The 26,419-nt window shown below is 35.0% G+C and overlaps 1 protein-coding gene across 4 annotated transcripts in view; it reads right to left on the reverse strand.

Moving 5' to 3' along the window:
* LOC125154203 (phospholipid-transporting ATPase ABCA3-like) overlaps nucleotides 1–26,419 on the reverse strand; it is a 304,058-nt gene that overhangs the window by 18,855 nt on the left and 258,784 nt on the right. For all 4 annotated transcript variants that reach the window (XM_047838052.1, XM_047838050.1, XM_047838051.1 and 1 more), the window contains 5 exons: nucleotides 21,696–21,912; nucleotides 15,665–15,835; nucleotides 8,078–8,256; nucleotides 544–669; nucleotides 119–313 (listed from right to left, as the gene is read on the reverse strand). In XM_047838052.1, the coding sequence (XP_047694008.1) occupies nucleotides 119–313; nucleotides 544–669; nucleotides 8,078–8,256; nucleotides 15,665–15,835; nucleotides 21,696–21,912 (888 nt within the window). The remainder of the gene's footprint in view (nucleotides 1–118; nucleotides 314–543; nucleotides 670–8,077; nucleotides 8,257–15,664; nucleotides 15,836–21,695; nucleotides 21,913–26,419) is intronic.

Genomic DNA, 26,419 nt, shown 5'->3' on the forward strand with positions numbered 1-26,419 from the left:
CCAAGAGTATCAATATCAATGTCTCTCATGATGGCCATCTATTATCTTTACCATCTGCCCATTACCTGTACCTCAAGTCATCAAACTTCTTATATCTTAGACTGTAATAATGTCTTACGTTTTGGAGCCTTTTAGTGATGGTAAATTGCTCAAGGAACACATCTCCAGAGGTAACAGTCTCCTCTCCAGTCAAAATTTTGAAGGTAGTAGTTTTTCCAGCTCCATTGAATCCAAGCAATCCAAAGCACTCTCCCTTTTGGATTGTAACAGAGATATTTTTCACAGCCAGAATGACTGGATACTTAAAATATATCTAAAAAAAAAGCCAGAAAACACAATATAGTAAAGAATATTTGAAAATCAAATATAATAAATTTATCAGATCTCTATGGACCACTACTTCAGACAGTTTTACAAGAACTTTTCTATTACACTGAGAAAAATACTCATAGATTCTGACAAACCACAGTGTGTCCCAGACACCAATGACATGTTCTTAGGGATAAATGAAGCCAGCATATATTGGCCAGTGAATGATGTTACCTTTGTGAGTTCCTTAATAAGTACTGCAGAATTCAGCAACTCCCTAGGCTGCCCCAGGATTCTCTGTCTTTCATTTTGTACATCTTCATCATCGGATTCTCCAGATAGTTCCTTGGACACTTTTTCCTATATTTTCAAAACAAGAATCATAAAAGTAAATTCTATTTAGGTGTCTGGTCTAGAGTGGGTGGTTTCATGAAAGCTAAACTGGGGATAATCTCAAAGATGTTAACAAAGATTTATTTTAGTAATTCCATGAAGTCTTTGAATATCACCTCAGCATCGTGTACAAGTTGACTGAGTTTTGAATAATAAATAGTTTGTCGGGAGAATGATGGCAGAGATTAGAGAAGGAAAAGTCATCCATATAGTAGAAATATTGTGAATTAACATGCTACAATATGTACTTTAAATCTTTAAAAGAGAGAATTTATTTTTTTAAGTTTTTACTTAAATTCCAGTTAGTTAACATACAACGTAATATTAGTTTCAGGGACACAATATCGTGATTCAATACTTCCATACAGCATCTGGTGCTCATCACAACAAGTGCACACCTAAATCCCCATCACGTTTTTAACCCATCTCCACACTCCCCTCCCCTCTGGTAACCATCGGTTTGTTCTCTATAGTTAAGAGTTTGTTTCTTGGTTTGCCTCTTTCTCTCCCCCCGACCCCACTATGTTCACTTGTTTTGTTTCTTAATTCTACATGTCAATTAAATCATATGCTATTTTTTTAAAAGACAGAATTTCTTTTAAGCATTCAGAGAAGTGATTTTTATAACTTGGATCTTTAAGAAGGAAATCATCCCAAGAGGGATGGAAATTCTAAAAAACAGCCATGAATTCTAAATAATGAATAACTTTTTCCAAAATTAATCAGGAATAGAAGCAAGAAAATCAGCAAGGCTTAACTAGACTTCTCCTAAGAAATGCCTGGACCCTATGACCTATATTTGCAGGATAAATATTACAAGATAACATTGCTCTTTATTATTCTTGACTAGACCAAGTAGCTTTAGGAAACTGATATCAAGATGGTAGAACAGAAATTTGGCATAATTTTATAGACTGTTTTGTCCAATCAATTCAGAACATATTCATTTTTATTTACACAACTTTAAAAAATTAGGATTACATAGCATGTTGTTTTTTCCAGAACTGGACACCTCAGGAAAAAATGCAGCCACAACTGAGATCAATCAAGTGTGATTTATTACAAGTACAGCATGTTCAACAGTGAAAGCCTAAAGAAGAATAACTCTTTCTCTATGAGGGAAAGGAAAAAATCAGTAGGACTTCACCCTGAAATATTTTACAACTAACAGAATGTCAATTTGAGGAGATATGTGGACATGTGCCCTAGTGAAACTGGTGAAAATTATCTAAATAATAGTCATTTAAAGGTTCTGGAAATGATCCTAAGGGCATATAGCAAATTAAGAAAAATTTATTCAATAAATCTACTAAACTTGGTAAGAACAGGGAAATCCTGTGGCATTGGATCATAACCCACTCTCTCCCTCCCTTCCTATTGCTCAGAAAAGAACTTCACTTCAGGCAGGTGCAGCTATGAAAACAAAGCCTCCCCTTCCCTCACCTTTACAATTGAAGGCCAAGTAAATTCTGGGAGACACAGGATATCAGCATTTCTCATTTTGCAGAGGCTATGTTCCGGGTGAGTGTAAATGGGAATTTGGGGTTCCCTTCTCCCACCTATTCTCTACACAGGGAGTGGAGGATCCTCTACGTTGGGTGTAATGTGGACTCTAGTTCATTCTTAGGGCAGAGGCTTCATGCTGGGAGAGGTAAGCCAACAAGACCAGAGACCACTGTTCCCTACTGAGTACCCAGCTCCTGAAACAGTGATCTCACTCAAGAGAAAGAAGCATACCACTGTCTCTGTCTTTAACTTTGGAGCCATGGCTCAGAAATTTTACCCAGGGATAGAGTTAGGTTGTAAAACAGAGAGCTCATATATTCTCCCCCACAGAATTGCCTTCATTCAAAACAGGATAGAGAAGTTCAAGCCTAAAGATACTCTCAAAACAATGGTGGTTTTGTGTAAAGCAATTAAGAAATGACTGGTAGCTTCATTAGATATATAAATTAACCATAGGCTAGCTACTCTACTAGAAAGAAACAGGGAAAGAGACAGCCATGAAAAGCCCTCTTGGGTGAAACAAGTCTTGAATACTGACCTCAAGCTATTTCTGCAAAGAAGCTCAAATTTAATGGATGTATCAATAGAGCAATTTATGTGTTAGGAGAACACATTGTTGAAATAAAAAATCAGCCAGCAATTAGTGGAGCTTAACAGTTGGGTGTGGATATGGAAAGAGACAAAGAGAGACCTTAAAACTACAGTCATTCCAGGGTTACTGCCCCTATGCCCAGGTCTGCATCCTCTGAGGAATAATATCAGATGCTGCACACTACAAGGAAAATAGACTTCACAAAAACATCCCAGCCAGTCACTTAAACAAACTAGCAAATGACAAAAGTTCCCTAGGAAAGAACAATACCTAGAGAACCAATACACATTTAAAATATTCAGGGGTGCCTGGGTGGCTGAGTTGGTTGAGGGTCTGACTCATAATTTCAGCTCACGTCATGATCCCAGGGTTGTGGGATTGAGTCCCACATCAGGCTGCATGCTGAGTGTGGAGCTGTTTAAGATTCTCTCTCTCTCTCTCTCTCTCTCTCTGTCTCTGTCTCTCTCCCTCTTCATTCTCCCCACTCTCTCTCTTTATCTAAAATAAAAAAGACCTCTTTCTAAAATAAATAAGTAAACAAATAAATAAAATATCCAGAGTTCAGCAAAAATTATGAGATAAAAGAAACAGGAAACTGTGTTCCATACACAGGAAAAAGAGCAAGCAATAGGAACTGCCTATGAAAATGAAAATGACCAGATGCAAGATTTAACAGACAAAGACTTTTAAAGACTTTCAAAGTAGCCATTATAAATATTTTCAAAGGAAAGGAAACCATGCTTGAAGAAGTAAAGGGAAGTATTATGACAATGTTTTTTTCAAATCAAGATTAATGATAACAAGATAGAAATTAAAAAAAAGAATCAAGTGGAAGTTCTGGAGTTGAAAATTATAATAACTAAAATGAAAAACTCACTAGAAGGGCTCAATAGCAAATTTGAACTGGTAGAAAAATGAATTAGAAAACTTGTAGATAGACACAAAGAGGCACCTGAAGATGGAGAAAAAACCAATCAAGAAAAATAAACAAAGCCTCAGAGAAATGTGGGATACAATTTAGTGCATCAATATATGCATAATGGGAATGTCAAATGGAAAAGAGAGAAGTAAGAAAAATATTTAAAGAAATGGCTGAAACTCCCCAAATTTCATGGAAAACATTATATACATCCACCGCTTAGTGAATACCAACTACAATAAATACAAATATATCTGTACACAGAAAAATTGCTGAATGCCAAAGGCAAGGAGACAATCTTGAAATCACCAGGAGAAAAACATTTGTCACTTATAAGAGATTCCCAACAAGAGTAACACCTGACTAAAATCAACAGCACAAGAAACAACAGCTGTTGGCAAGCATGTGGATAAAAAGAAACTCTTGTGTACTCTTGGTTGGAATGCACAGTGGTGCAGCCATTGTGGAAAGCAGTATGGCGGTTCCTGAAAATGTTACCAATAGAACTACCCTATGATCCAACAATTGCACTACTGAGTATTTGCCCAAAGAATACAAAAACACTGATTCAAAGGGATACATACACAGCTACATTTATTGTAGCATTATTTACAATAGCCAAAATATGGAGAGATTAACTGAGGAATGGATAAAGAAGTTTTATATATGTTTATATAAAACATATATATTTATATATAAAGCTTTTATATATGTATGAACACACATATATATAATATTTATACATGTGTATATACATATAACTTTTATATATGTACATCTATATGGATAAATGGATAAAGAAGTTTTATATATATATATATATATATATATTACTCAGCTATAAAAAAGAAATGAATCTTGCCATTTGTAAAAATATGAATGAAGCTAGAGAGTATAATGCTAATTGTAATAACTCAGTCAGAAAAAGACAAATACCATATGATTTCACTGATATGTGGAATTTAAGAAACAAAATAAAGAAAGAGAGAAAGAAATGAAGAAGCTGACCAAGAAACTCTTAACTATAGAGAACAAACTGGTGGTTGTCAGAGGGGAGATTGGTGGAGGGTATGAGTGAAACAGGTGAAGGGGATTAAGAGTACACTTATCCTGCTAAAGATGCTTCTTTTTTTTTTAATTTTATTTTTTTAACGTTTATTTATTTTTGAGACAGGGAGAGACAGCATGAACGGGGGAGGGTCAGAGAGAGAGGGAGACACAGAATCCGAAACAGGCTCCAGGCTCTGAGCTGTCAGCACAGAGCCTGACGCAGGGCTCGAACTCACGGACTGCGAGATCATGACCTGAGCCGAAGTCGGAGGCTCAACCGACTGAGCCACCCAGGTGCCCCTAAAGATGCTTCAAGGTAGGGGGGCCTGGGTGGCTCAGTCAGTTAAGTGTCCAACTCTTGATTTCAGCTCAGGTCATGATCTCATAGTTTGTAGGGTTGGGCTCTGCACTCAAAGCGTGGGGACTGCTTGGGATTCTATCTCTCTGCCCCTCCCCACCTGCACACACAATCTTTCTATAAACAAACAAACATTAAAAAAATGTACACTTATGATAAGCACTGAGTAATGCATAGAATTTTTTGAATCACTCTATTGTGCACCTGAAACTAATAACATTTTATGTTAACTATACTGGAATTAAAATTTAAAACTTAGTAAAAATATGGGGCGCCTGGGTGGCTCAGTCGGTGGAGCGTATGACTTCGGCTCACGTCATGATCTCGTGGTCTGTGAGTTCAAGCCACTTGTGGGGCTCTGTGCTGACAGATCAGAGTCTGGAGCCTGCTTTGGATTCTGTGTCTCCCTCTCTGTCTGCTCCTCCCCCACTCATGCTCTGTCTCTCTCTCAAAAATAAATAAACATTAAAAATTTAAAACTTTAATAAACATAAATAAAATATAAACATGTACAGGCAAAATGCAGTAAAATGAATTGCTCGATATTCGTTACTTTGTTTTTTAAACACGGCAATACAACAAACAAGTATTTGGAAAAAAAAGTATCTAATCATGGAAAATGACATTGCCATTCCCTGACTTATCCTAAGTAAATAATTGTGACTAGAGTTATGTTAGAGGATACTCTTTTTAGTGGCATTATGCACAGCTGCTAGTATAGGTTGGAGTGGACAAGTTAAGAAGGGAGATATGCTGCTGTAAGACTGAGTCTAAGTCTGCTTCAATTCTGCCTTCAAAGTCTCATGTGAATCTCCTTTCGTAACAACTCTAAATTGGGATAATACAGGGAAGGGGATTCTGGAAAATAAGGTTCTGGCTTAGCTAAGTTGGCTTTATGCCTTAGTACATAATAGTCAAATTGGTGGAAACCAAAGATAATGAGAAACTCGTAAATAAAACAGCCAAAGAAAAACAGTGCATTACATAAAAGAGAAAGCAGTTTGAATGACTACCTCTTCGTATTTGAAATAAAAGAAACCAGAAGACAGTTAAATGATATTACATATAGAGTGCCCAGAAAAAAAAATGATCAACCCAGACTTCTAATGAAAGCAAAAATATACTCCACAAATAAAGATAAAGATATTTTCAGATAAAAGAAGACATAGCTCTTCTCTAGTTCTTAACTAAAATAAATGCTTAAGTAAGTGTTTGGTCTAAAGGAAAACCATAGCAGAGGGAAACTCATATATTCAGGAAAGAATGAACAGCACCAGAGATGCTAACTGTCTAGGTGAATATAAAATCATTTTTTTCTATTACTTACTTTGAAATACATGCTGTTTTAAGGCAAAATATAGTATTATTTTTCATGGTTAATTATATAATGACATATATAGATGTAAGACATACACCAACTATAGCATTAAAAACAGTGAGGGATAGAAACAGAAATTATGGTTTCACATTTTCTACATTTTACAATATTAACTCTAAACAGACTGTGAAAAAAGAACTATGTATTATTTTCTAAACCCCGCACCAATCATTAAACATAAGTATGGAAGTATAGCTAAAGAGTGAATTGAAAAATTAAAGTGGAATTCTAGATATATTCAAATAATCCAAGGAAAAGCAGAAATGGGAAAGCAGTGAAACAAAAATCTGAAGGGACAAACAGAAAACAAATAATATATGTATGTGGTAGGTGGAAATACAAACTTATCAATGAAGGGCTAAATGCTCATATTGAAAAGGCAGAGATTATCAGAATGGATAAAAAATTAGGATGTAACTATATGTTATTTACAGTCAGAATAAATACAGTGAAAATAAGTGTATGTAAAATGGCATACCATGAGAAAGTAAGTACAAGACTGAAGGTGCCATATTAATGTCATAGGAAATAGACTTTAAGACAAAAAAAAATAGGCTTAAAAAATGGTACCAGAGATATATGTCATTACCAGATATTCTAGAATTTAATTAATCAGAAAGACATAAAATAATAAATGTCTATTGGCTTAATGATAGAGATTCAAAATATACTTTTTAAAATGACTGAATTAAAGGGGAGAAATAAGCCTACAACTGGGATTGGAGATTTTACACTCTTCTTAGCAATTGAAAAATAAATCTGACAAAAATATATCAGCTAGAGACTAGGTATACAGCAATCCTATCAACCATCATAACCTAACTGATATTTACAGAACATTACAACTAACAAATGTACACATTTATTTCACATGTACATGGCACAATACCGATATTGGTCACATGCTGAGCCATATACAGCAATTATCAATGGTTTTTAAAAAAATTCACTACAGAGTATGTTTTTTAACCACAAAGGAATTAAACTAGGGATCAATAACAATATATCTAGAAACTTTCCAAATATTTTTGCATTTATTTACAGACTTTTAAAGTAATCCATGCATCAAAAAAGAAATCGCATAGGAAATTTAAAAAATACTTAAAACATTTGAATGATAACAAAAATGTACAAAATCAAATTTTTTCAGAGTACATCTAAAGGAGTGTTTGCAGGGAAATGTTTTGCTTTAAATGTTTGTGTTATTAAAGGAGAGAGACCTAAAACCTGTAATTTCAGTCTTTCCATAAAGAAGCTAGAAGGAGAGAAGTAAGCCAAAAGCAAGCAGCAGGAAGAAAAATTTTTAAATAAAGACCAAAAATATCAATGAAAGAGAAAATAGTCAACAATAAAGGAAATTAGTAAACACAAAATTTGGTGCTTTGAAACAATAAAAACAAATACAGTTTATTGTAGGTAAATTAAACCTCAATGAGTTTTATTTAAAAAAACATATTTCTGTGAACATAGATTTTCTTTTACCCTGAGATAGTCATATATAGATACATGCTTTTCAGGCTTAATGTTCCCTTTTCTTGGAGTTATTCTTAAGGATCATGCTTAATTACTTACCTTCCTGAATGTCTTATAGATACCAAAGTAAACATATTGACTGAGAAATGTTCTTAGCTTCCACAAAGTAGTGTCCAAAAAGAAAAGCAAGAGAAGGCAAATAAAGCCTGTGATACTCATTACAATCATGTACTTTCCAATCATTTTCTCTTCCAAAGAATAAACATTCTTCGCAGTATCTGAGGATGGTGGGGGTGGGGGGTGGGGTGGGGTGAAGAGAGAGATTAGTACAGAACATTGACACTATGAACAAGGCCTGAGAAAACAATAAATAAGAAATATAGGGTGGAATGAAACATTAGGCTACACTGAGACAAGTAAACTATTTGGAGTGTGAGAAGTGATTATCCTGCTACACTAATATTCAACAATGAATTCTGAAGGCTAATTTCATGAATATAATGTATGGTAATCAAGTAAGCTAAGCAGATGAATATTAATATATTTATTGATATGCTTATTATTACATGCCATGAAAAAATGCTCCAAGTCCTTTCAAAAGTGTGAAATCTTAAACCAATAATTAGAAGCCAGTATTAAAGTGCAAGTACTCTTGCAAAAGGTAACATTTTGCGTTTAAAAGGTAAAAATGACCATTAGTGATACTTCTTGAACTGTCTTGAGAAGTTGAGTAAAAAGTCCAGAATTTGTTATAAGAAAATTATATACTTTCCCTCCTTTAAAAAAAGTAAATCCTTTAGAATGGTTTTGGATTTACAGAAAAATTATAAAGACAATACAGAGAATTTCACACACTCTGCATGTGCTTTCCCTAATTATTAGCAACATACATTAGTATGGTATGTTACAATAATGAATAAATATTATCATTAATAAGTACCAAATATTACCATTAACTAAAGTCTCTGACATTTTCAGGATTCCTTTTTTTTCTAAAGTAGTGTTATTTTTTTTTCTTCTGTGAACCAGTCCAGAATTCTATATTATATTTAGTAGTCATGTTTCCTTTGGTTCCTCTTAGCTGTGACATTTTCTCATATTTTCTTTATTTTTTTTTTATGATATTGACAGTTTTGAGGAGTACTGGTGAGGAATTTTGTAGGACATCCCTCATTTGGGACCTGTTTAATGGTTTCTTTTTTTCTTCTTCGTTATTAGACTGGGATTATGGATTTGGGGGAGGAAACTCACAGAAGTAAAGGGATATTTTTATTGCAACAACAATAAAATGTACACACTACCAGTGTGACTTGTCACTGTTAATGTTGACCTTGATCACGTGGTTGAGATTGTGTTTGTCAGCTTTCTCTGCTGTAAAGTTACTCCTTCTCATCCCTTGTCTGTGCTCTCTATTCTCTGGAGGGAAGTCAAAATGTACATCCCACAAATATGGACTGGGAAGTTATCCTCTACCTCCTAGAGGTTGGAATATCTACATAAATTGATTGAAACTCTATGGAGAATTTTTCTTCTATCCATCATTATTTATTTAGTCATTTATTTATATCAAAACAGATTCATATTATCAATTTATACTTTCAGTTACAAATCCAATACTACCTTATTTTGTTGTTGAAATTGTTCCAGCTTTGCCTTTGAACACTTTTCTAAGTGTTTACGGTTGATGTATAGAAATGCAATTGAATGTTCTGTTTGTATTTATTTTGCAGTAATCAACCACAATATTAGGCTTATAAAGCCTAATAATTTATCAGGGGATCCTTTGAGATTCCTGCTTAGACCATCAAATCTAGTATTATTTTACCTTTTCTATTCCTCATACTTTAGAATTCTAAATAAAAAATACTTGATACATGCATATTATATGCTATATATACAGATTTAAAGCATAATATCATAATGGAATCTATGAACCCAGTCTCCAAATTAAGAGTTTATAAACGATTTTAAAATACTTAGATGCTCCTTCATATATTTCCATCTTCCACAGGTAACCACTATGATGAATTGTATTCTGCATTCCTATTTTATTTAAATACAAGTAGACCATTAAATATATATGAAATATGTAAATATATAAAGTTATATATGTAAGTAAATAAAATTTTGTTTAATTCTCAAATTTGAACTTTATAGAAATAGTATCATGCTCTATGTATTCTACGGGAGTGTCTTTTCCCTCTGTGTTATCATTGAAAAAATTTTTTTCAAACATAAAGTAAAATTGAAATAATAAAATAAAGACCATTCCCTCCACCTAGTATCAACTATGTTGATGTTTAGCCATATTTGCTTCGCTTCCCACATATCACCCCACTATATGTATATTTCTAACTAAGTTAACTCTGTGGCTTTTAAAATTTTATTTTCTAGTATGTGTTATTTTTGTCTTCTAGCCATACTAGCTTTTTATGAATGTTGGGTATCTCTGTTGTGAATTGGGAATTTTCATGAACCATCAAAACAATAATTTTATGGAGTAGTGATGATAAGTTTGGGCTGATTCCTTGGTTGCTTAGTTTATGAAAGGATTTTTGTTGGCAGAGTGAAATGTAATTTCTTTAATAAATGTCCTTCTGCTTGTGGTAGTGGTAGTGTGGTGGTAATGTGGATACAGTTTTCTGATTTCCTGATAACCTTCTGTTTCTGCAGTACTATCCATTATTGCTATATTTTCCTTCTTTTTGCACATCATCAAGCTTCTAAGGGATAATTCTGTCTTCTAGGTTGTTCTTCTCAAAAGTGATATCTTCCCAAGATGAGAATTTTATAAAAGTAATGAGAGATCAACTCACAAGTACAGGAAGTTCAGAAAATACAAACAAGGAAAATACAAACCTCCCAAACCCCACTGCGATCCATCCTTATCATGAAAGGGAGATAGGCTGACAATAAATGATTTAAGAACCCATCTTATGATGTTAGAAAATTAATCCCCCAAAATGGAAAATGTGGAAAATAATAAAGAGCTTAAATTGATAATTTAGGAAATAAACATGCAATAGGAAGAATCAACAAAAGTGAAAATTTGTTTTTTATTTCTTGTTTTGAGAGAGAAAGAGAGCGAGCAGGAGAGGGATAGAGAGGAAGAGAGAGAATCTTAAGCAGGCTTTACACTCAGCACAAAGTCAGGTGTGGGACTTGATCTCATGGCTGTGACATCATGACCTGAGCCGAAATCAAAAGTCAGACACTTAACTGACTGAGCTACCCCAGTGCCCCTGAAACATGTTTTTTGAAAAGACTAAAATAATTGATAAAACTTTGGTAAGATTTATCAAGAAACAATGTGGGTGGAAAAAATTCAGAATATCATAAGTGAAAATGATAAGTTCTATAGAATTCACAGGTGTTAAAAATACCAGAAGATATGGGGTGCCTGGGTGGCTCAGTTGGTTGAGCTCAGGTCATGATCTCGTGGTTCATGAGTTTGACCCCCACGTTGGCCTCTGTGCTGACAGCTCAGAACCTAGAGCCTGCTTCAGATTCTGTGTCTCTCTCTGCCCCTCCCCTGTTCATGTTCTGTCTCTCAAAAATGAATAAACATTAAAAAAAAAACCCAGAAGATATTATAAACAAATTTACTCCAATGATTTTGAAAATTTAGGTAAATGAAAGGATTCTACAAAAACTCTATTAATTCCTCTCCCCAAATTATTAATAGGACACCTAAATAATTCTATCCTTATTAAGGAAACATGATCAATAATCTCCATGTGTAATTATTCAGTCTATTTAATTTTTTATTATTTAACATTAGAAGATCCGTTTATGTAATTCAACAGAATATGTAATTCAGTAAAACAAAGAGAAAAATCATTTGCCCATCTCAACAGAAGCTTAAGAAAAACTGAACAGTTTTTTGTGATTTAAAAAAAAAAAGGTTTACTAAACACAGGATAGAAAAAAACAAAAACAAAAAACGTTTTTAATCCAAAAAGTAGGATCCCTTTGAATCTCAGTTCTGACTCATCAAAGCTGTGTGAAATAGGGCATATAGTCAGTATCAGTGAAGATGCTCTCTCTGAAATTGGAGTGAAACTGGATGTCGGCTATCACCACTTTGATTATATTTAAATTGTATGTCCTTAACAAAGCAGTAAAAGTAGTGTCCTTATTAGCAGCTGCTTTGAGTGTACCCATTGAAAATTAAAAATAATCTACTCATAAATTATTAAAGTTAATAAAATAATTTAGGGAGTTCTCTATACAAAAAATGAGCTCTTTAATTTTATTTCTCTATATCAGCAAAAAACAATGAAAAATGACTCTTCAAAAGTGATACCATTTATAATAACATCAAAAGATATGTAGGAATAAAGCTAACAACATATCTATAATACCTCTAAGCCAATAACAAATAAACAGTATTAAATAAAAATGCAGAAGGCATAAGTAAATAGATGGATGGCTAAAACTAAATAAGCAAAGGAATGTACCAAGTTCACAGACTGTAAAATCAAAATTGTAAAGGTATGAAATCTTTCAAAATTGTTCTATAGAATTAAGGCAATGTCAATAAAAGTCCTACAGATTCTGGGGTGCCTGCAAGTCTCAGTTAGTTAAGTGTCTGACTCTTGATTTCAGCTCAGGTCATGATTCCAGTGTCATGAGATCAAGCCCCATGATGGGCTCCACACTGGGTGTGGAGCCTGCTTAAGATTCCCTCTCTCCCTCTCCCTCTGTTCTTCCTCTGCTCGTGCATGCATCTTGAGTACACACATACTCTCTCTCTCTCTCAAAAAATAAATAAATAAAATAAATAAATAAATAAATAAATAAATAAATAAAATTTGTTTAAATCCTACTAGATTTGTTTTTTGGGTCTTAAAAAAAGGTAATTCTTTTTTTTAAACTTTATTTATTTATTTTCAAATAGAGAGAGAGAGCAAGAGAGAGAGAGTACAAGCAGGGGAGGACCAGAGAGAGAGGGAGAGAATCCCAAGCAGTCTCTGCACTGTCAATGATCATGAGATCATGACCTGAACCAAAATCAAGAGTTGGACACTTAACTGACTGAGCCACCCAGGTGCCTCCCCACCCTCAAAAAAGGTAATTCTTAAATGTATAAGGAATTGCAAAACAAATATCAAGACATAGCCAAGTTCCAATTTCAAAACTTACTACAAAGCTAAAGTCATCAAGATGGGGGTGATACTGAAACAAGGACAGACATACACATCAATGAAATACAATTGAGAGTTTAGAAATAAACCCATGCTTCTGAGGTCAACTGGTTTCAACAAGAGTGCCAAGTTAATTAAATGGGGAAATGAATAGTCTTTTTAACAAATGATGCTGAAACAACTGGATATCCATATGTACAAGAATCAAGTTGGAGCACTGTCTCACACTATATACAGAAATCAACTAAAAAAGGATCAACAACCTGAATGTAACAGCTAAAACTATAAACCTCTTAGGATAAAACATTGAATAAATCTCTGTGACCTCTGATTAAGCAATTGACACCTAAAGTATACAAAAAACAACAAAAAAACAGTGAATAAACTAGACTTCATCAAAATGAAATACTGCTGTGTATCAAAGGACACTAGCAAGAAAGTGAAAAGATAGCCCTCAGAATGGGAGAAAATATTTACAACCCACATATCAAAGAAGGGTCTACTTTACAGAATATATAAAGGCCAATTACCCAATTTCAAATGGGTTGAGAACTTGAATAGGCACTTTTATGAAAAAGATACACAAATGGACAACAGGCACATTAAAAGATGCTCAACATCACTGGTCATTGAATGCAAATTGATACAACAGTGTGATACAACTTCATACCTACTAGAAAGACTATAATAAAAAAAATGGAAAATAACAATTGTTGGAGAGGATATGGAGAAACTGGAACCTTTCTATTTTTCTGTACAAAATACTCCATGCTTCTATGGAGACTCAGTAATACTCGACTTTCCATGTCACTAGATTTTGCATGAAATGTTTCTCTTCCATTTTTTTCCCCCACCTCACCCCATCTGCTAAAGTTTATTGTCATACAGTTACAGTTTACTGATCTTCCCTTTGAGGTCATCAACTACTATTCTAGGTAGGATCTGGTTTGCTACTAAATATTCCTGCCTTTCTCATTCTGCCCACTCTCACCAAAGTAAGATACTTCCAAAATTACCTAATAAATGATACAGTGCCACTGTGGGAATTTCTTTCTTTCTTTCTTTCTTTCTTTCTTTCTTTCTTTCTTTCTTTCCTTCCTTCCTTCCTTCCTTCCTTCCTTCCTTCCTCCTTTCCTTTCCTTTCCTTTCCTTTCCTTTCCTTTCCTTTCCTTTCCTCTCCTCTCCTCTCCTCTCCTCTCCTCTCCTCTCCTCTCCTTCCCTTTCCCTTTCCCCTTCCCTTTCCCTTTCCCTTTCCTTTCCAGTAAGCTCCATGCCCAGCATGGTACCCAGTGCAGGGAGGGCTTGGACTCATGACCCTGAGATCAAGACCTGAGCTAATATGAGGAGCTGGATGCTTAACAAACTGAGCCACCCAGGCACCACCACCATGAGGACTTCTAAATGTTTATTCTTTCTGACAAGTCTGCAGTATTGTTCTCCTTTCTCTTACTCTCTTTTTCTGGCTCTTTTCTCTATCGTACTGCTCTTTATTACTCAAATCACCACATCCTGACCTTTACTTATTTATTTAAAAAAGTTGAGTTCCTCTATGTGCAGATACTATATTAGACACTGGAGAATGGGTTTTATCCATTCCTTCAAATAAGTTGTGGCCAAGTGAGTGTGGGTGCTTATGAGTGATGAAAATGCTGAGAGGTAACAAAAGTAAATATCACACAAATTCTTCCTATGGAGGTTTTTTTTTCTAAAGATGAAATGCATTATGCAATGAGGGAACATAAGCTGTGAATCTCAGTTCTGGACCACAAAAGCTATGTGGCCTAGGGCACAGTTTCCTCAGAATGAGTATAAAAACTGACAACTTGAGGTTGTGAAGATTTAACATAACATAGTTACTATGTGGTTGATTACTAGTAGCTCTTATTTTTATATCTGATGACTACTTGAAACTTAGCTTTGTTTTTGAGGTTTTATTATTACAAAGGCTTTCTCCCACTCTGATAAAATGACTTATGTACTGAATATGTGTCCTGACTCTCTCCTTTGAAATAAGGGCTGATTCCCCACTGTCTCATAGGCTAAGACTGAGACTAATTTTTTAGGCTTGAGGACTCCAAGGATACTGTGAAAATTAAAGGTAAGCCTCACTAAGATGGAGTCAGAAGGCCAACAGGCAGAACTCTCATACCCTGCCACTTGTCAATTACAAGAATTGTCAATTGTACACCCAACAGAAGAATCCTTAAAAAGAATCATTGATTACAGCCCCAACAACAACAAAAAAGCACACTGTATCTCCTGTAAGAAATTGACTACCCCCTGCAGCTCAGTCAATAAAAAACTGTCATCACCCTGAAGCCTTGCTTCTCTCCAATGGAATTTTGTTCAAACAATTCCTCCCAATTTCTCTCCTCCTCCTAAATAATGTTCCTCTCTAAAATAATAATGTTTGTGAGACTTGTCCATGATTTGCTGTAACTTGCTTTTCCTGTATTGCAATTCTCTCCCATTCCCCAATAAACCCATTTTTGCTGGAAAAATTACTGGCAGTCTTATGTTTAAGATTAATGATACTTACTTTCTTTACTACAATTTATGTAGACAGGAGGTTTGTTTCCAGAGCACCATTTCTTTATCTGGTAGAAAGTAAAATAGTCATCGATACACTTCGCAAGGTTGTAATTAGGAAAGAACAGTAATGAATTAAGTATGAAGGCTCTGGTGGCTTTTGACATCTTATGTTGAACTTCTAAAAAGATGATAAAATTAGATTTCATTATAGGAAATGAACTATCCCTAGGACAACAAATCTCCCAAGGATGATCAAAATAAACTTTGGGAATTAAAAACAATTATTACATTTGAAGAATACTAATTACTACCCAATAAGTTTCTTCCAGCCAATATCCAGTGACAGTTTGTGTTGATAATTGCAGAGTTCTGAAAAGTCTCTTTGGTGAAGTGGGTGTCTATGTGATAAGACTTATGGCACCTGATATGGAAAGGAAACCACTACTATTTTTTACATTTCTAATCCTAATTTATCAATTAAGGGAATAAAGTAGGGGTCAGAGATATAGGCTACAATTCAGCAGTGGGGAACAGATGAGGAAATTAAGACATGTTTGAGAGTAGAAAAATCTTCAAGGGAACCAGACTTCTGTCTCTCTAAAGAATGCATTTGATTTGAACAATTAGAGACTAAGTTCCTGGAGATATGAACATGCTTAATTTATGAAGTGACAATATGAAATTTTGATAATGAATTCAGTTTTTTAGAAAGAAGATAAAAGGCCAGTCTAAACAGAAACTTCATATAAGACATTTTGGGCAAAGAGAGATGGCCAAGAAGCAAATCTTCAAGTGCCCAACCCATAGTGATTCTGTCCAGTGTAGATTTTGAGTTGATAGAGACAAATAATTGATTCAGGATATTGGCTAATTGAGCAGATGCCAAAAATGGCACTAATTATATACACCACACTGTCTTTTTATGAATATGGAAGAACTCTATAGCTGCACCAATATACACATGTGGCTACTGAGCACTTGAAATGTGGATAGTGTGGCTATGGAATTAATTTTAAATTGTACTTAATTTCACAAATAAAGGATATAAAATATTATACTATATCCCTAAAAACGTGTGGAGGAGAGGAGAAAGGAATGGGTTCAAACTAAATAGCCATCACTTAAATATAGACTGCTATATGCAGAAGAGTTTATATAAAAACCTAATGGTAACCATATATCAAAAACCACTAATAAATATGCAAAGAATAAATAGAAAGAACTCCAAATATATCACTAAAGAAAATCAGCAAAACATGAGAGAAAGGCAAGAAGAGATCAGAGAAAAACTTGAGAAACAACCACAGAGCAAGTAACAAAATGGCAATAAAAACATATCTTTCAATAATTACTTTGAATGTAAATGGACTAAACATTCTCATCAAAAGACATAGGGTGAAAGAATGGATACGAAAAAGCAAGACCCATCTATATGGGTCCTACAGGAGACCCATTTTACACCTAAATTTAATTTACATCTGTAAATTAAAATAAGAAGGGATGGAGAAACATTTATCATGGAAATGGATGTCAAAAGAAAGCCAGAGTAGCAATACTTACTACCTTAGACTTAAAAACCAAGACACTGGGTGACAGAATGGATAAAAAAAACAATACCCATCTATATGCTGATACTTCTATCTGTTGAGTTCTTAATTTAAATTGTTATTAAATTTCATTTTTCAGGATTCTATTTGGATCTTTTTCAAGTCTACTTGTTCTCTCTCTTTCTCTCTCTCTATTATATGCATGTATAACATACATGTACATAAATAGTATATGCATATATGTTATTTTATTTATTACATATTCTATTATATATATTCCAGTATTTGCTTTTATACCTGAGACTCTATATTACAATTTAAATATATTAAACATACATATTTATGTATGTTAAATGCACATTATACATATTAATCATTTAAACATATATATTTATATTGTATGCCTATATATAACATACATGCATACATGTCCTATTATTTATTACATGTTCTGTTATTTGCTCATATTACTGAGACTCTTACAATTTAAATATTTTAAACATACATATTTTAATCTTTATTTATTTTTGAGAGAGAGACAGAGTGTGAGTAGGGTAGGAGCAGAGAGATAGGGAGACACAGAATCCGAAGTAGGCTCCAGGCTCCAAGCTGGCAGCACAGAACCCAACGTGGGGCCCAAACCCACGAACTGTGAGATCATGACCTGAGCTGAAGTTGGACGCTCAACTGACTGAGCCACCCAGGCACCCTGTAAACATACATATTTTATATCATTCAAAAGTCCCCAAATCTTAATTTTTCAGGTCTGATTGTGATTCTACAATTTGTGATTTCTGCTAGCACTTGCTCTTAAGAGCTTGTATTTTTTTCTCTTTCTTCTCTTTGTGCTTTTAATTTGATCTCAAGTTCTCTAGAAAATTTAACTATGGGAATACTTTGAAGTCTGGGAATTGTGTATACCTTTGCCACTCACCTAGGGCACACACAACCAACTGAGATTTAAATAAATTATCAAGTTATGTTTTTTAGCTTACATAGGTTCTATGACTTCAGGATACAAACCAATATGAACATTTGCATGTGTTTACAAATTGCAAAGGGAAATTGTTATTCCTCATTCCAGTGCAAAATTCAACCCTTACAAATTTCCTTTATGTGTCTTACTGTGGCTTTAGTTTTGTTCACTCTTTTTTAAAGTTTATTTATTTATTTTGAGAGGGAGAGAGAGAGAGAGCAGAGGAGGGGCAGAGAGAGAGAGAATCCCAAGCAGGCTCTGAACTGTCAGTGCAGAGCATGATGCAGGGCTCAATCTTAGGAACTATGAGATCATGACAGAGCCAAGATCAGGAGTCTGATGTTTAATGGACTGAAACACTCAGGTGCCCCTTGTTTACCCTTGAAGTGAGTAGCCCTTTGAACTTCCAATTTTAAATAGGAAGATATTAAACCTTTGTAGTACCTCTATGCTTTTTATTCTGACTTCTCTGATCCTCACTATTTATACAATGGAAAATAAATGTCACCAGATGCTGTCAATAACCTCAAGTCAAACCTACCTTCAATTATTGCTTTCATGTTATTGTTGGCCTCTGCCAATTCCATACTTTCTTTTCAGTTCATTATTTTTGGTACAGTATCATTCAGTGTTTGCTCTGCTGCTCAAAAGTGGAAGTCTCCTGTGACTTTCTAATTGCCAAATCTACTGGCTTCTGTTTTTAATCCCATTCTACTCTGCATTACTCTTTGCAACATATTCTTCCTAAAAAAAGCCTTACAAAACTTTTCTAAAGTAGTGATTTACTCCTATTATTACCCTGTAACAACTATTTCTCTCTAATTCCTTAAATGATCATTTCATTTTAGGTCTCACAAACTCAAATGATTTCAGGTGAGTCTTCCTCACATCACAAAACATGTGTCCAAACACCTGTCTTTGGACAAGTGTGCAAAAATATACAGACATTTGCTTTCCATGATTTGGGTATTCCTTTGTGAGAATGAGTGCTAAGGTATATCTATTAACACGTTCAGGTTTTTTTTTCATCTGCTATGCAGAAGCTTAAGTCTTACACATGTGAACTATTCATTCTCAAAGGAAGTTACAGGCAATTATTTTGTGACCAGTGAAGGACTAAGGGAACAAGACCAGTGTCTGTGGAGCAACAGCAGAGAGGGAGGATGTGGGGGAAGTGCTGAGGTCAGTTGAAATGTACATTAGAGGGTGAATCAACAACTTCATTTTTAACAATAACCATTTTAGTGAATATCTCCCTGAATCTCAAAATCAGAGAAGGAAAATGAGATACAAATTCAAGAATACTATAAAAAGCAGGCCTGGGAGGAAGAAAAACTGGCTTAGGTAATTGTATGTGTGTCAGAGGCGTACAGAGATTTTCTTTGGAAAACCTTGTTAGGGTGCTCACAAGCTTGTACCTTTTCATTGAATTAGGGAAGGACATCCACATGATAAAACCTCCTTCAACAAAACTGTCAGCCTCTCCCAAGAATTCAAGATTCCTCTACACTCTTCCCTCTCTTCACTTCACTACGAACTGCCCTAACATCAAGGAAGAACATTTTTGGGCACAAAAACAGACACTCAAATCAATGGAACAGAATAGAGAACCCAGAAATGGACCCACAAACGTATGGGCAACTAATCTTTGACAAAACAGGAAAGAACATCCAATGGAATAAAGAGAGTCTCTTCAGCAAGTGGTGCTGGGAAAACTGGACAGTGACATGCAGAAGAATGAACCTGGACCACTTTCTTACACCATACACAAAAATAAACTCAACATGGATGAAAGACCTAAATGTAAGACAGGAAGCCATCAAAATCCTTGAGGAGAAATCAGGCAAAAACCTCTTTGATCTTGGCCACAGCAACTTCTTACTCAACACGTCTCTGAGGCAAGGGAAACAAAAGCAAAAATGAACTACTGGGACCTCATCAAAATAAAATATTCTGCACAGAGAAGGAAACAATCAGCAAAACTAAAAGGCAACCAACAGAATGGGAGAAGATATTTGCAAACGACCTATCAGATAAAGGGTTAGTATCCAAAATCTATAAAGAACTTATCAAACTCAACATCCAAAAAGCAAATAATCCAGTGAGGAAATGGGCAAAAAACATGAATAGACACTTCTCCAAAAAAGACATCCAGATGGCCAACCGACACATGAAAAAATGCTCAACATCACTCATCATCAGGGAAATACAAATCAAACCCACAGTGAGATAGCACTTCACACCTATCAGAATGGGTAACATTAACAACTCAGGCAACAACAGATGTTGGCGAGGACACGGAGAAACATGATCTCTTTTGCATTGCTAGTGGGAATGCAAGCTGGTGCGGCCACTCTGGAAAACAGTATGGAGGTTCCTCAAAAAATTAAAAATAGAACTACCCTATGACCCAGCAATTGCACTACTAGGTATTTATCCAAGGGATACAGGTATGCTGTTTCAAAGGGGTACATGCACCCCAATGTTTATAGCAGCACTATCGACAATAGCCAAAGTATGGAAAGAGCCCAAATGTCCATCGATGGATGAATGGATAAAGAAAATGTGGTATATATATACAATGGAGTATTACTCGGCAATCAAAAAGAATGAAATCTTGCCATTTGCAACTACATGGATGGAACTAGAGGGTTCTAGCAAAATTAATCAGTCAGAGAAAGACAAATATCATATGGCTTCACTCATATGAGGACTTTAAGACACAGAACAGATGAACATAAGGGAAGGGAAGCAAAAACAATATAAAAACAGGGAGGGGGACAAAACAGAAGAGACTCAAATATGCAGAACAAACAGAGGGCTACTGGAGGGGTTGTGGGAGGAGGGATGGGCTAAATGGGTAAGGGGCATTAAGGAATCTACTCCTGAAATCATTGTTGCACTATATGATAAATAATTTGGGTGTAAATTGAAAAAATAAAATTAAAAAAAGGAAGAACATTTTTATTTATTTATTTATTTTAATATATGAAATTTATTGTCAAATTGGTTTCCATACAACACCCAGTGCTCATCTTTTTAAAGATAATAATGGCCTCCTATAGTTGAGACAGAATTTATTCCAACTTTCTGAGGCCTCCCCTTCAAAGAAGAAAGCTGCTTTTTTTGTGTTTTCTCTCTCTCTCTCTCTGACAAATGAGTCTCAGGACAAATGCTCCTAAAATTTACCATATCTGTTGCGAAACGGACTTTTTAGGTCATGTGATGGAGTTACTGGAGGTGGGGATAGAGAGGAGGAACACTGTCAAAGACCTGTAGGTCAGGTTCAGTCCTATCACTTCAGCATGAGGATCCCAGCTCTAACACAGTGCCCAGAATATCAGAGGCACTCAAAAATAATTTTATGGACTTAGATAAAGTACAGGATTTTCCCCAAACTGTGAACTTAATTGTCTACTAATGTCTTTAGTAGTAGTCCTATTTATTTATTTATTTATTTATTTATTTACTGCCTTCTGGGGAAAGAGAAATTTTGTGAAGCCCCTTACCCTTACCGAACTGAAGAGTGGCATCTATGAGGACACTGAAAATGCCTGAAAGGTAGTTGAATAGGACAAGCTTGATGTAGGCAGAAGTACTTTTAGTAAACAGAAAGCTCAGCAGGTACATGAGGGGAATGACAGACCAGCCATATAGCATGAAGATCAGCATTGTGTCCAGAAAATGGTAGTCTGTGATGTAAATATCCAGTTGGCAGAATTTGAATGCTCCCTGAAACACAGAAGACACAGAAATAAGGCAAAGTGAAGGGCAACTGCAAAAATAATGCAAGCCAGAATGTTTAGAGAAGGAGATAGCAAATCCCATCACTATTTAGCATGGAAGTATTCATTAATTACATCAGCCTCTAAAAAGGTCATTAGCCTAGGAGCATGAAGTAAGATACTTCTACGTCTGCTTCAGTAGAGGACAGCTCAATGAGCAGAACCAGTATAATTCCCTTTATTTTTTTCTACTTGGAATGATTTTTTAATTAACAAACAAAGTCAGTATACTTTCCCCCAAAAGTAGATTATTTCTCCAGAAAGCCTATTTCTCTAAAGATTGTTTATCTCTGGTTATATATACCTGATTCTATTCTATTCTCCCACTCCTATCACATCCACCCAAGCAACTCTGGGGCCTCTTTCTTCCATTTTTCTAATTGAAATTTAAAAACAGATACTGAAGCACAAAATTAGAGGTACCTAAACTGAATGGAAGATGGTGGTGGAGAGAAACCTGTAGTTGTTAAAGCAAAAAGATTTCTAGAAATCTGTATCTCGTTAGTTAGTAAATGCAGTTTCTCCACAAATGTCAGCATTGTTTCTTTGGGCAGTTACACAATTACATAGCAGGACAACCAAGGAGAAAATAATACAGTTAAGCTAAGAATAGTTATGCAATTGATTACTGATACTCTTGGTGGTGGTAGCAGTAGCAATCGAAAGGATTAGTAGGTTGTTTATTTAAATCCAGTATCTGTAGCTATGGTTGGTTTGTTTCTGAATGAGCATTCTGTAAACTTAAACAGAATAAATACAATGAGGTAGTCAAATAAAAGTTGGGGTGATCTAGAAATCTCTGTGTTTGGAGGCTTAAAATCCTTGAAAGTCACAAATCATAAGTTATCTCAAGGAAAAGTTAAATTCCTACTTGGATATGTAATATATTCTGTTCTTTGACAAGAAGACTGCATACTGTGAATATGTAGATTCTACCCAAATTGATCTATAAATAAACATGCACACAAGGTTTTTAAGTAAATATTTCAATCTCTTTATTATGAAATGTAACACATGCCCAGAATAATGCATAAAACATAAATGAATTATCACATTTTATTATCACAAAACATCGCGGGCAACTACACCATGCCAGTACCCAAAGAAATCAATCATGAACTCCTTCAACTCCTGTAAAAGTAACCACTATTCTGAAATTTATCAATACTTCCTTATATTTCTTAATAGTATGATATGCATGCATTCCTAAATACTAAAATATGTATTAACTGTATTTTGAAATTTTTATGATTGTAATTATACAATATATATTTTTTGAATTTGGATTCTTACACTCAGCATTATGTTTGTGTGATTCATTCATGTGATGAATGCAACCTTAGTTCACTCTTTATCATTGCTATAGAAGATTCCTTTGAGTTTTACTTTTGATCGATAATGGGTTGCTTCCAAAGTTTCATCACTGTAGTAGCTTTGTTAGGGCTGCCGTAACCAGATAATGTGGACTGGTGGCTTAGGCAACAGAAATTCATTTTCTCACAGTTCTAGAGGCTGGAAGTCCAAGATTAAAATGCCAGCAGGGTTAGTTTTTTATTTTATTTTCTCTTTTTTTATTATTTCTGAAAAATTTTATTCAAACATGTTTTTCTAGTTACAGAAACAGAACATGTTCAATGTAGAAAAACTAGAAAACGCACATATGCATAGGAAAATACAAAAATACTCAAAGTTCACAGCTCAAAGAACTTCACTATTAAAATGTGAACATCTATCACTTCAGACTATTTCAACTGCATACACTTATATATTTTTTCTTATAATGGACTAAATTTTTGATTACTTAATGCTTTTCATGAGAAAAATATACTTTTCTAGTAGCTTCTTAGTAGTTCAATATCATTCTTTTATATAAATGTATCACAATTTACTTAGGCAATTTTAAAAAGTTTTTATTTAAATTCCAGTTAACATACAGTGTAATATTTCAGGTGTATGATTTAGTGATTCAACACTTCATACAATACCTGGTGCTCATCACAAGTGCACTCCTTAACCTTCATCACTGATTTCACTCATCCCTCCACCCCCTTCCCCTCTGGTAATCATCGGTTTGTTCTCTATAGTTAAGAGTCTGTTTCTTAGTTTGCCTCTCTCTCTCTTTTTTTCCCCCATGGTCATTTGTTTTGTTTCTTAAATTCCACATATGAGTGAAATCATATGAGTGGTATCACATGTCTTTCTCTGACTTATTTCACTTAGGATAATACCCTCTAGCTCCATCCATGTGTTTGCAAATGGCAATATATCATTCTTTTGATGGCTGAATGATATTCCATAATATTACATTCCAAACACTTGGGCTGTTTCCATTATTTGGCTATTGTAGATAATGCTGCTACAAACACTGGGGTGCATGTACCCCTTTGAATCAGTATTTTTGTATCCTTTGGGTAAATACCTAGTAGTGCAATTGCTGGATTGTGGGGTAGTTCTATTTTTAACTTTTTGAGGAAACTCCATACTGTTTTCCAGAGTGGCTGCACCAATTTGCATCCCCAACAGTGAAGGAGGGTTTCCCTTTCCACACATCTTTGTCAACACCTGTTGTTCCTCATGTTGATTTTAGCCATTCTGACAGGTGTGAGGTGATATTTCATTGTAGTTTTGATTTGTTTCCCTGATATTGAGTGATATTGAACAACTTTGCCTGTATCTGTTGGCCATCTGTATGTTTTCCTTGGGAAATGATGTCTATTTATGTCTTCTGCCCATTTTTAAATTGGATTATTTGTTTTTTGGGTGTTGAGTTTAATACGTTCTTTATAGATTTTGGATACTAACCCTTTATCAGATATGCCATTTGCAAATGTCTTCTCCCATTCCATTGGTTGCCTTTTAGTTTTGTTGTATTGCTATATACTTCCCTCTTAGGACTGCTTTGTTGTACCCCAAAGGTTTTGGACTGTTGTGTTTTCATTTTTATTTGTTTCCATGTATTTCTTTTAATTTTTTCTTTGATTTTCCTGATTTACCCATTTATAGTTCAGTAGCATATTGTTTAACCTCCATGTATTTGTGGTCTTTCCAAATTTAATCTTGTGGTTGACTTCAAGTTTCATAGAGTTATAGTTAGAAAATATACACAGTATGATCTCAACCTTCTTACATTTGTTGAGGCCTGACTTGTGTCCTAGTATGTGATCTATTCTGGAGAATGTTCCATGTGCACTAGAAAAGCATGTGTATTCTGCTGTTTTAGGATAGAATATTCTGATTATATCTATTAGTCCATCTGGTCCAGTGTTATTCAAGGCCATTGTTTCCTTATTGATTTTCTGTTTAGTTCATCTGTCCATTGATGTCAGTGGGGTGTTAATATCCCCTATTATTATTGTCTTATTATCAATGAATTCCTTTATGCTTGTTGTTAATTGTTTTCTATATTTTGGTGCTTCCATGTTGGATGCATAAATATTTACTGTGGGAACAAGAACACCACAATGACCACAGGTGCATATTTGTTCAGGCTCCAAGATCTCTGAGAAAACTTGAGATTGTAAGGTTAAAAATAACCTAAAAGGACTTGAGTGAATTGCCCTTGGGAAATGTGGTCTGTTTTTTAGTACACAGATAGGGATGTTTTGCTTAAAGGAAGCCAGCTGTATATAGCACAGTGCGTTCACTCCCTTCTTTGTCTTCGCTTCTATCCTGAAGATTCTTATCAGAACATATGTATCTGCAAGACTGCTCTTGTATACAAGATAAGTATGATAGCTGAATCAGATGTATATTGTTGACATGCTTTGCTAAGCTTCTGTTGTTAATCATTGCTGATCTGTTTTTCCTGAAAACGTATATAAGATGTACAATAAACCTTGGTACCCCGGGCTGTTGGCTTGGGTCTCCTGTGCCTGGCTCTACTGTTGTCTTTTTTTCTCACTTCCTTCACCACCCCAAGTCCATGGCCTATTGAGGTCGACAATTTACAATTGTTAGATCTTCTTCTTTGTCTCCTTTATTATGATAGAGTGGCCTTCTTCATGTCTTGTTATAGTCTTTGGTTTTGTGTCTAGTTTGTTGGATATAAGTATTGCTACCCCAGCTTTCTTTTAAGATACATTTGCATAATAAGTGTTTCTTGAGCCCTTTACTTTCAATTTGCTGTTGTCTTTAGCTCTAAAATGAGTCTCTTGGGCACCTGGGTGGCTCAGTCATTAAGCATCTGACTTGGGCTCGGGTCACATCTCATGGTTCTTGAGTTTGAGTCCTACATCAGGTGAGCACGAGCCCCAATTCCAGTGAACTCAAGCCCTGCTTTGGCACAAAAAACACGTGCCCCACTTCAGGGGAGCCCCATTTTCTCTCTCTCTCTCTCCTTCTCTCTCTTCCTCCACCTCTCCTGGGATTCTCTCTCTCTCTCTGCCCCTCAATCACTCATTCCCTCTCTCTCTCTTTCTCTCTCTCTCTCTCTCAAAATAAAATAAAGTAAAATA

The sequence above is a fragment of the Prionailurus viverrinus genome, chromosome E3, assembly GCF_022837055.1.
Source record: "Prionailurus viverrinus isolate Anna chromosome E3, UM_Priviv_1.0, whole genome shotgun sequence".
Classification (NCBI taxonomy): domain Eukaryota; kingdom Metazoa; phylum Chordata; class Mammalia; order Carnivora; family Felidae; genus Prionailurus; species Prionailurus viverrinus.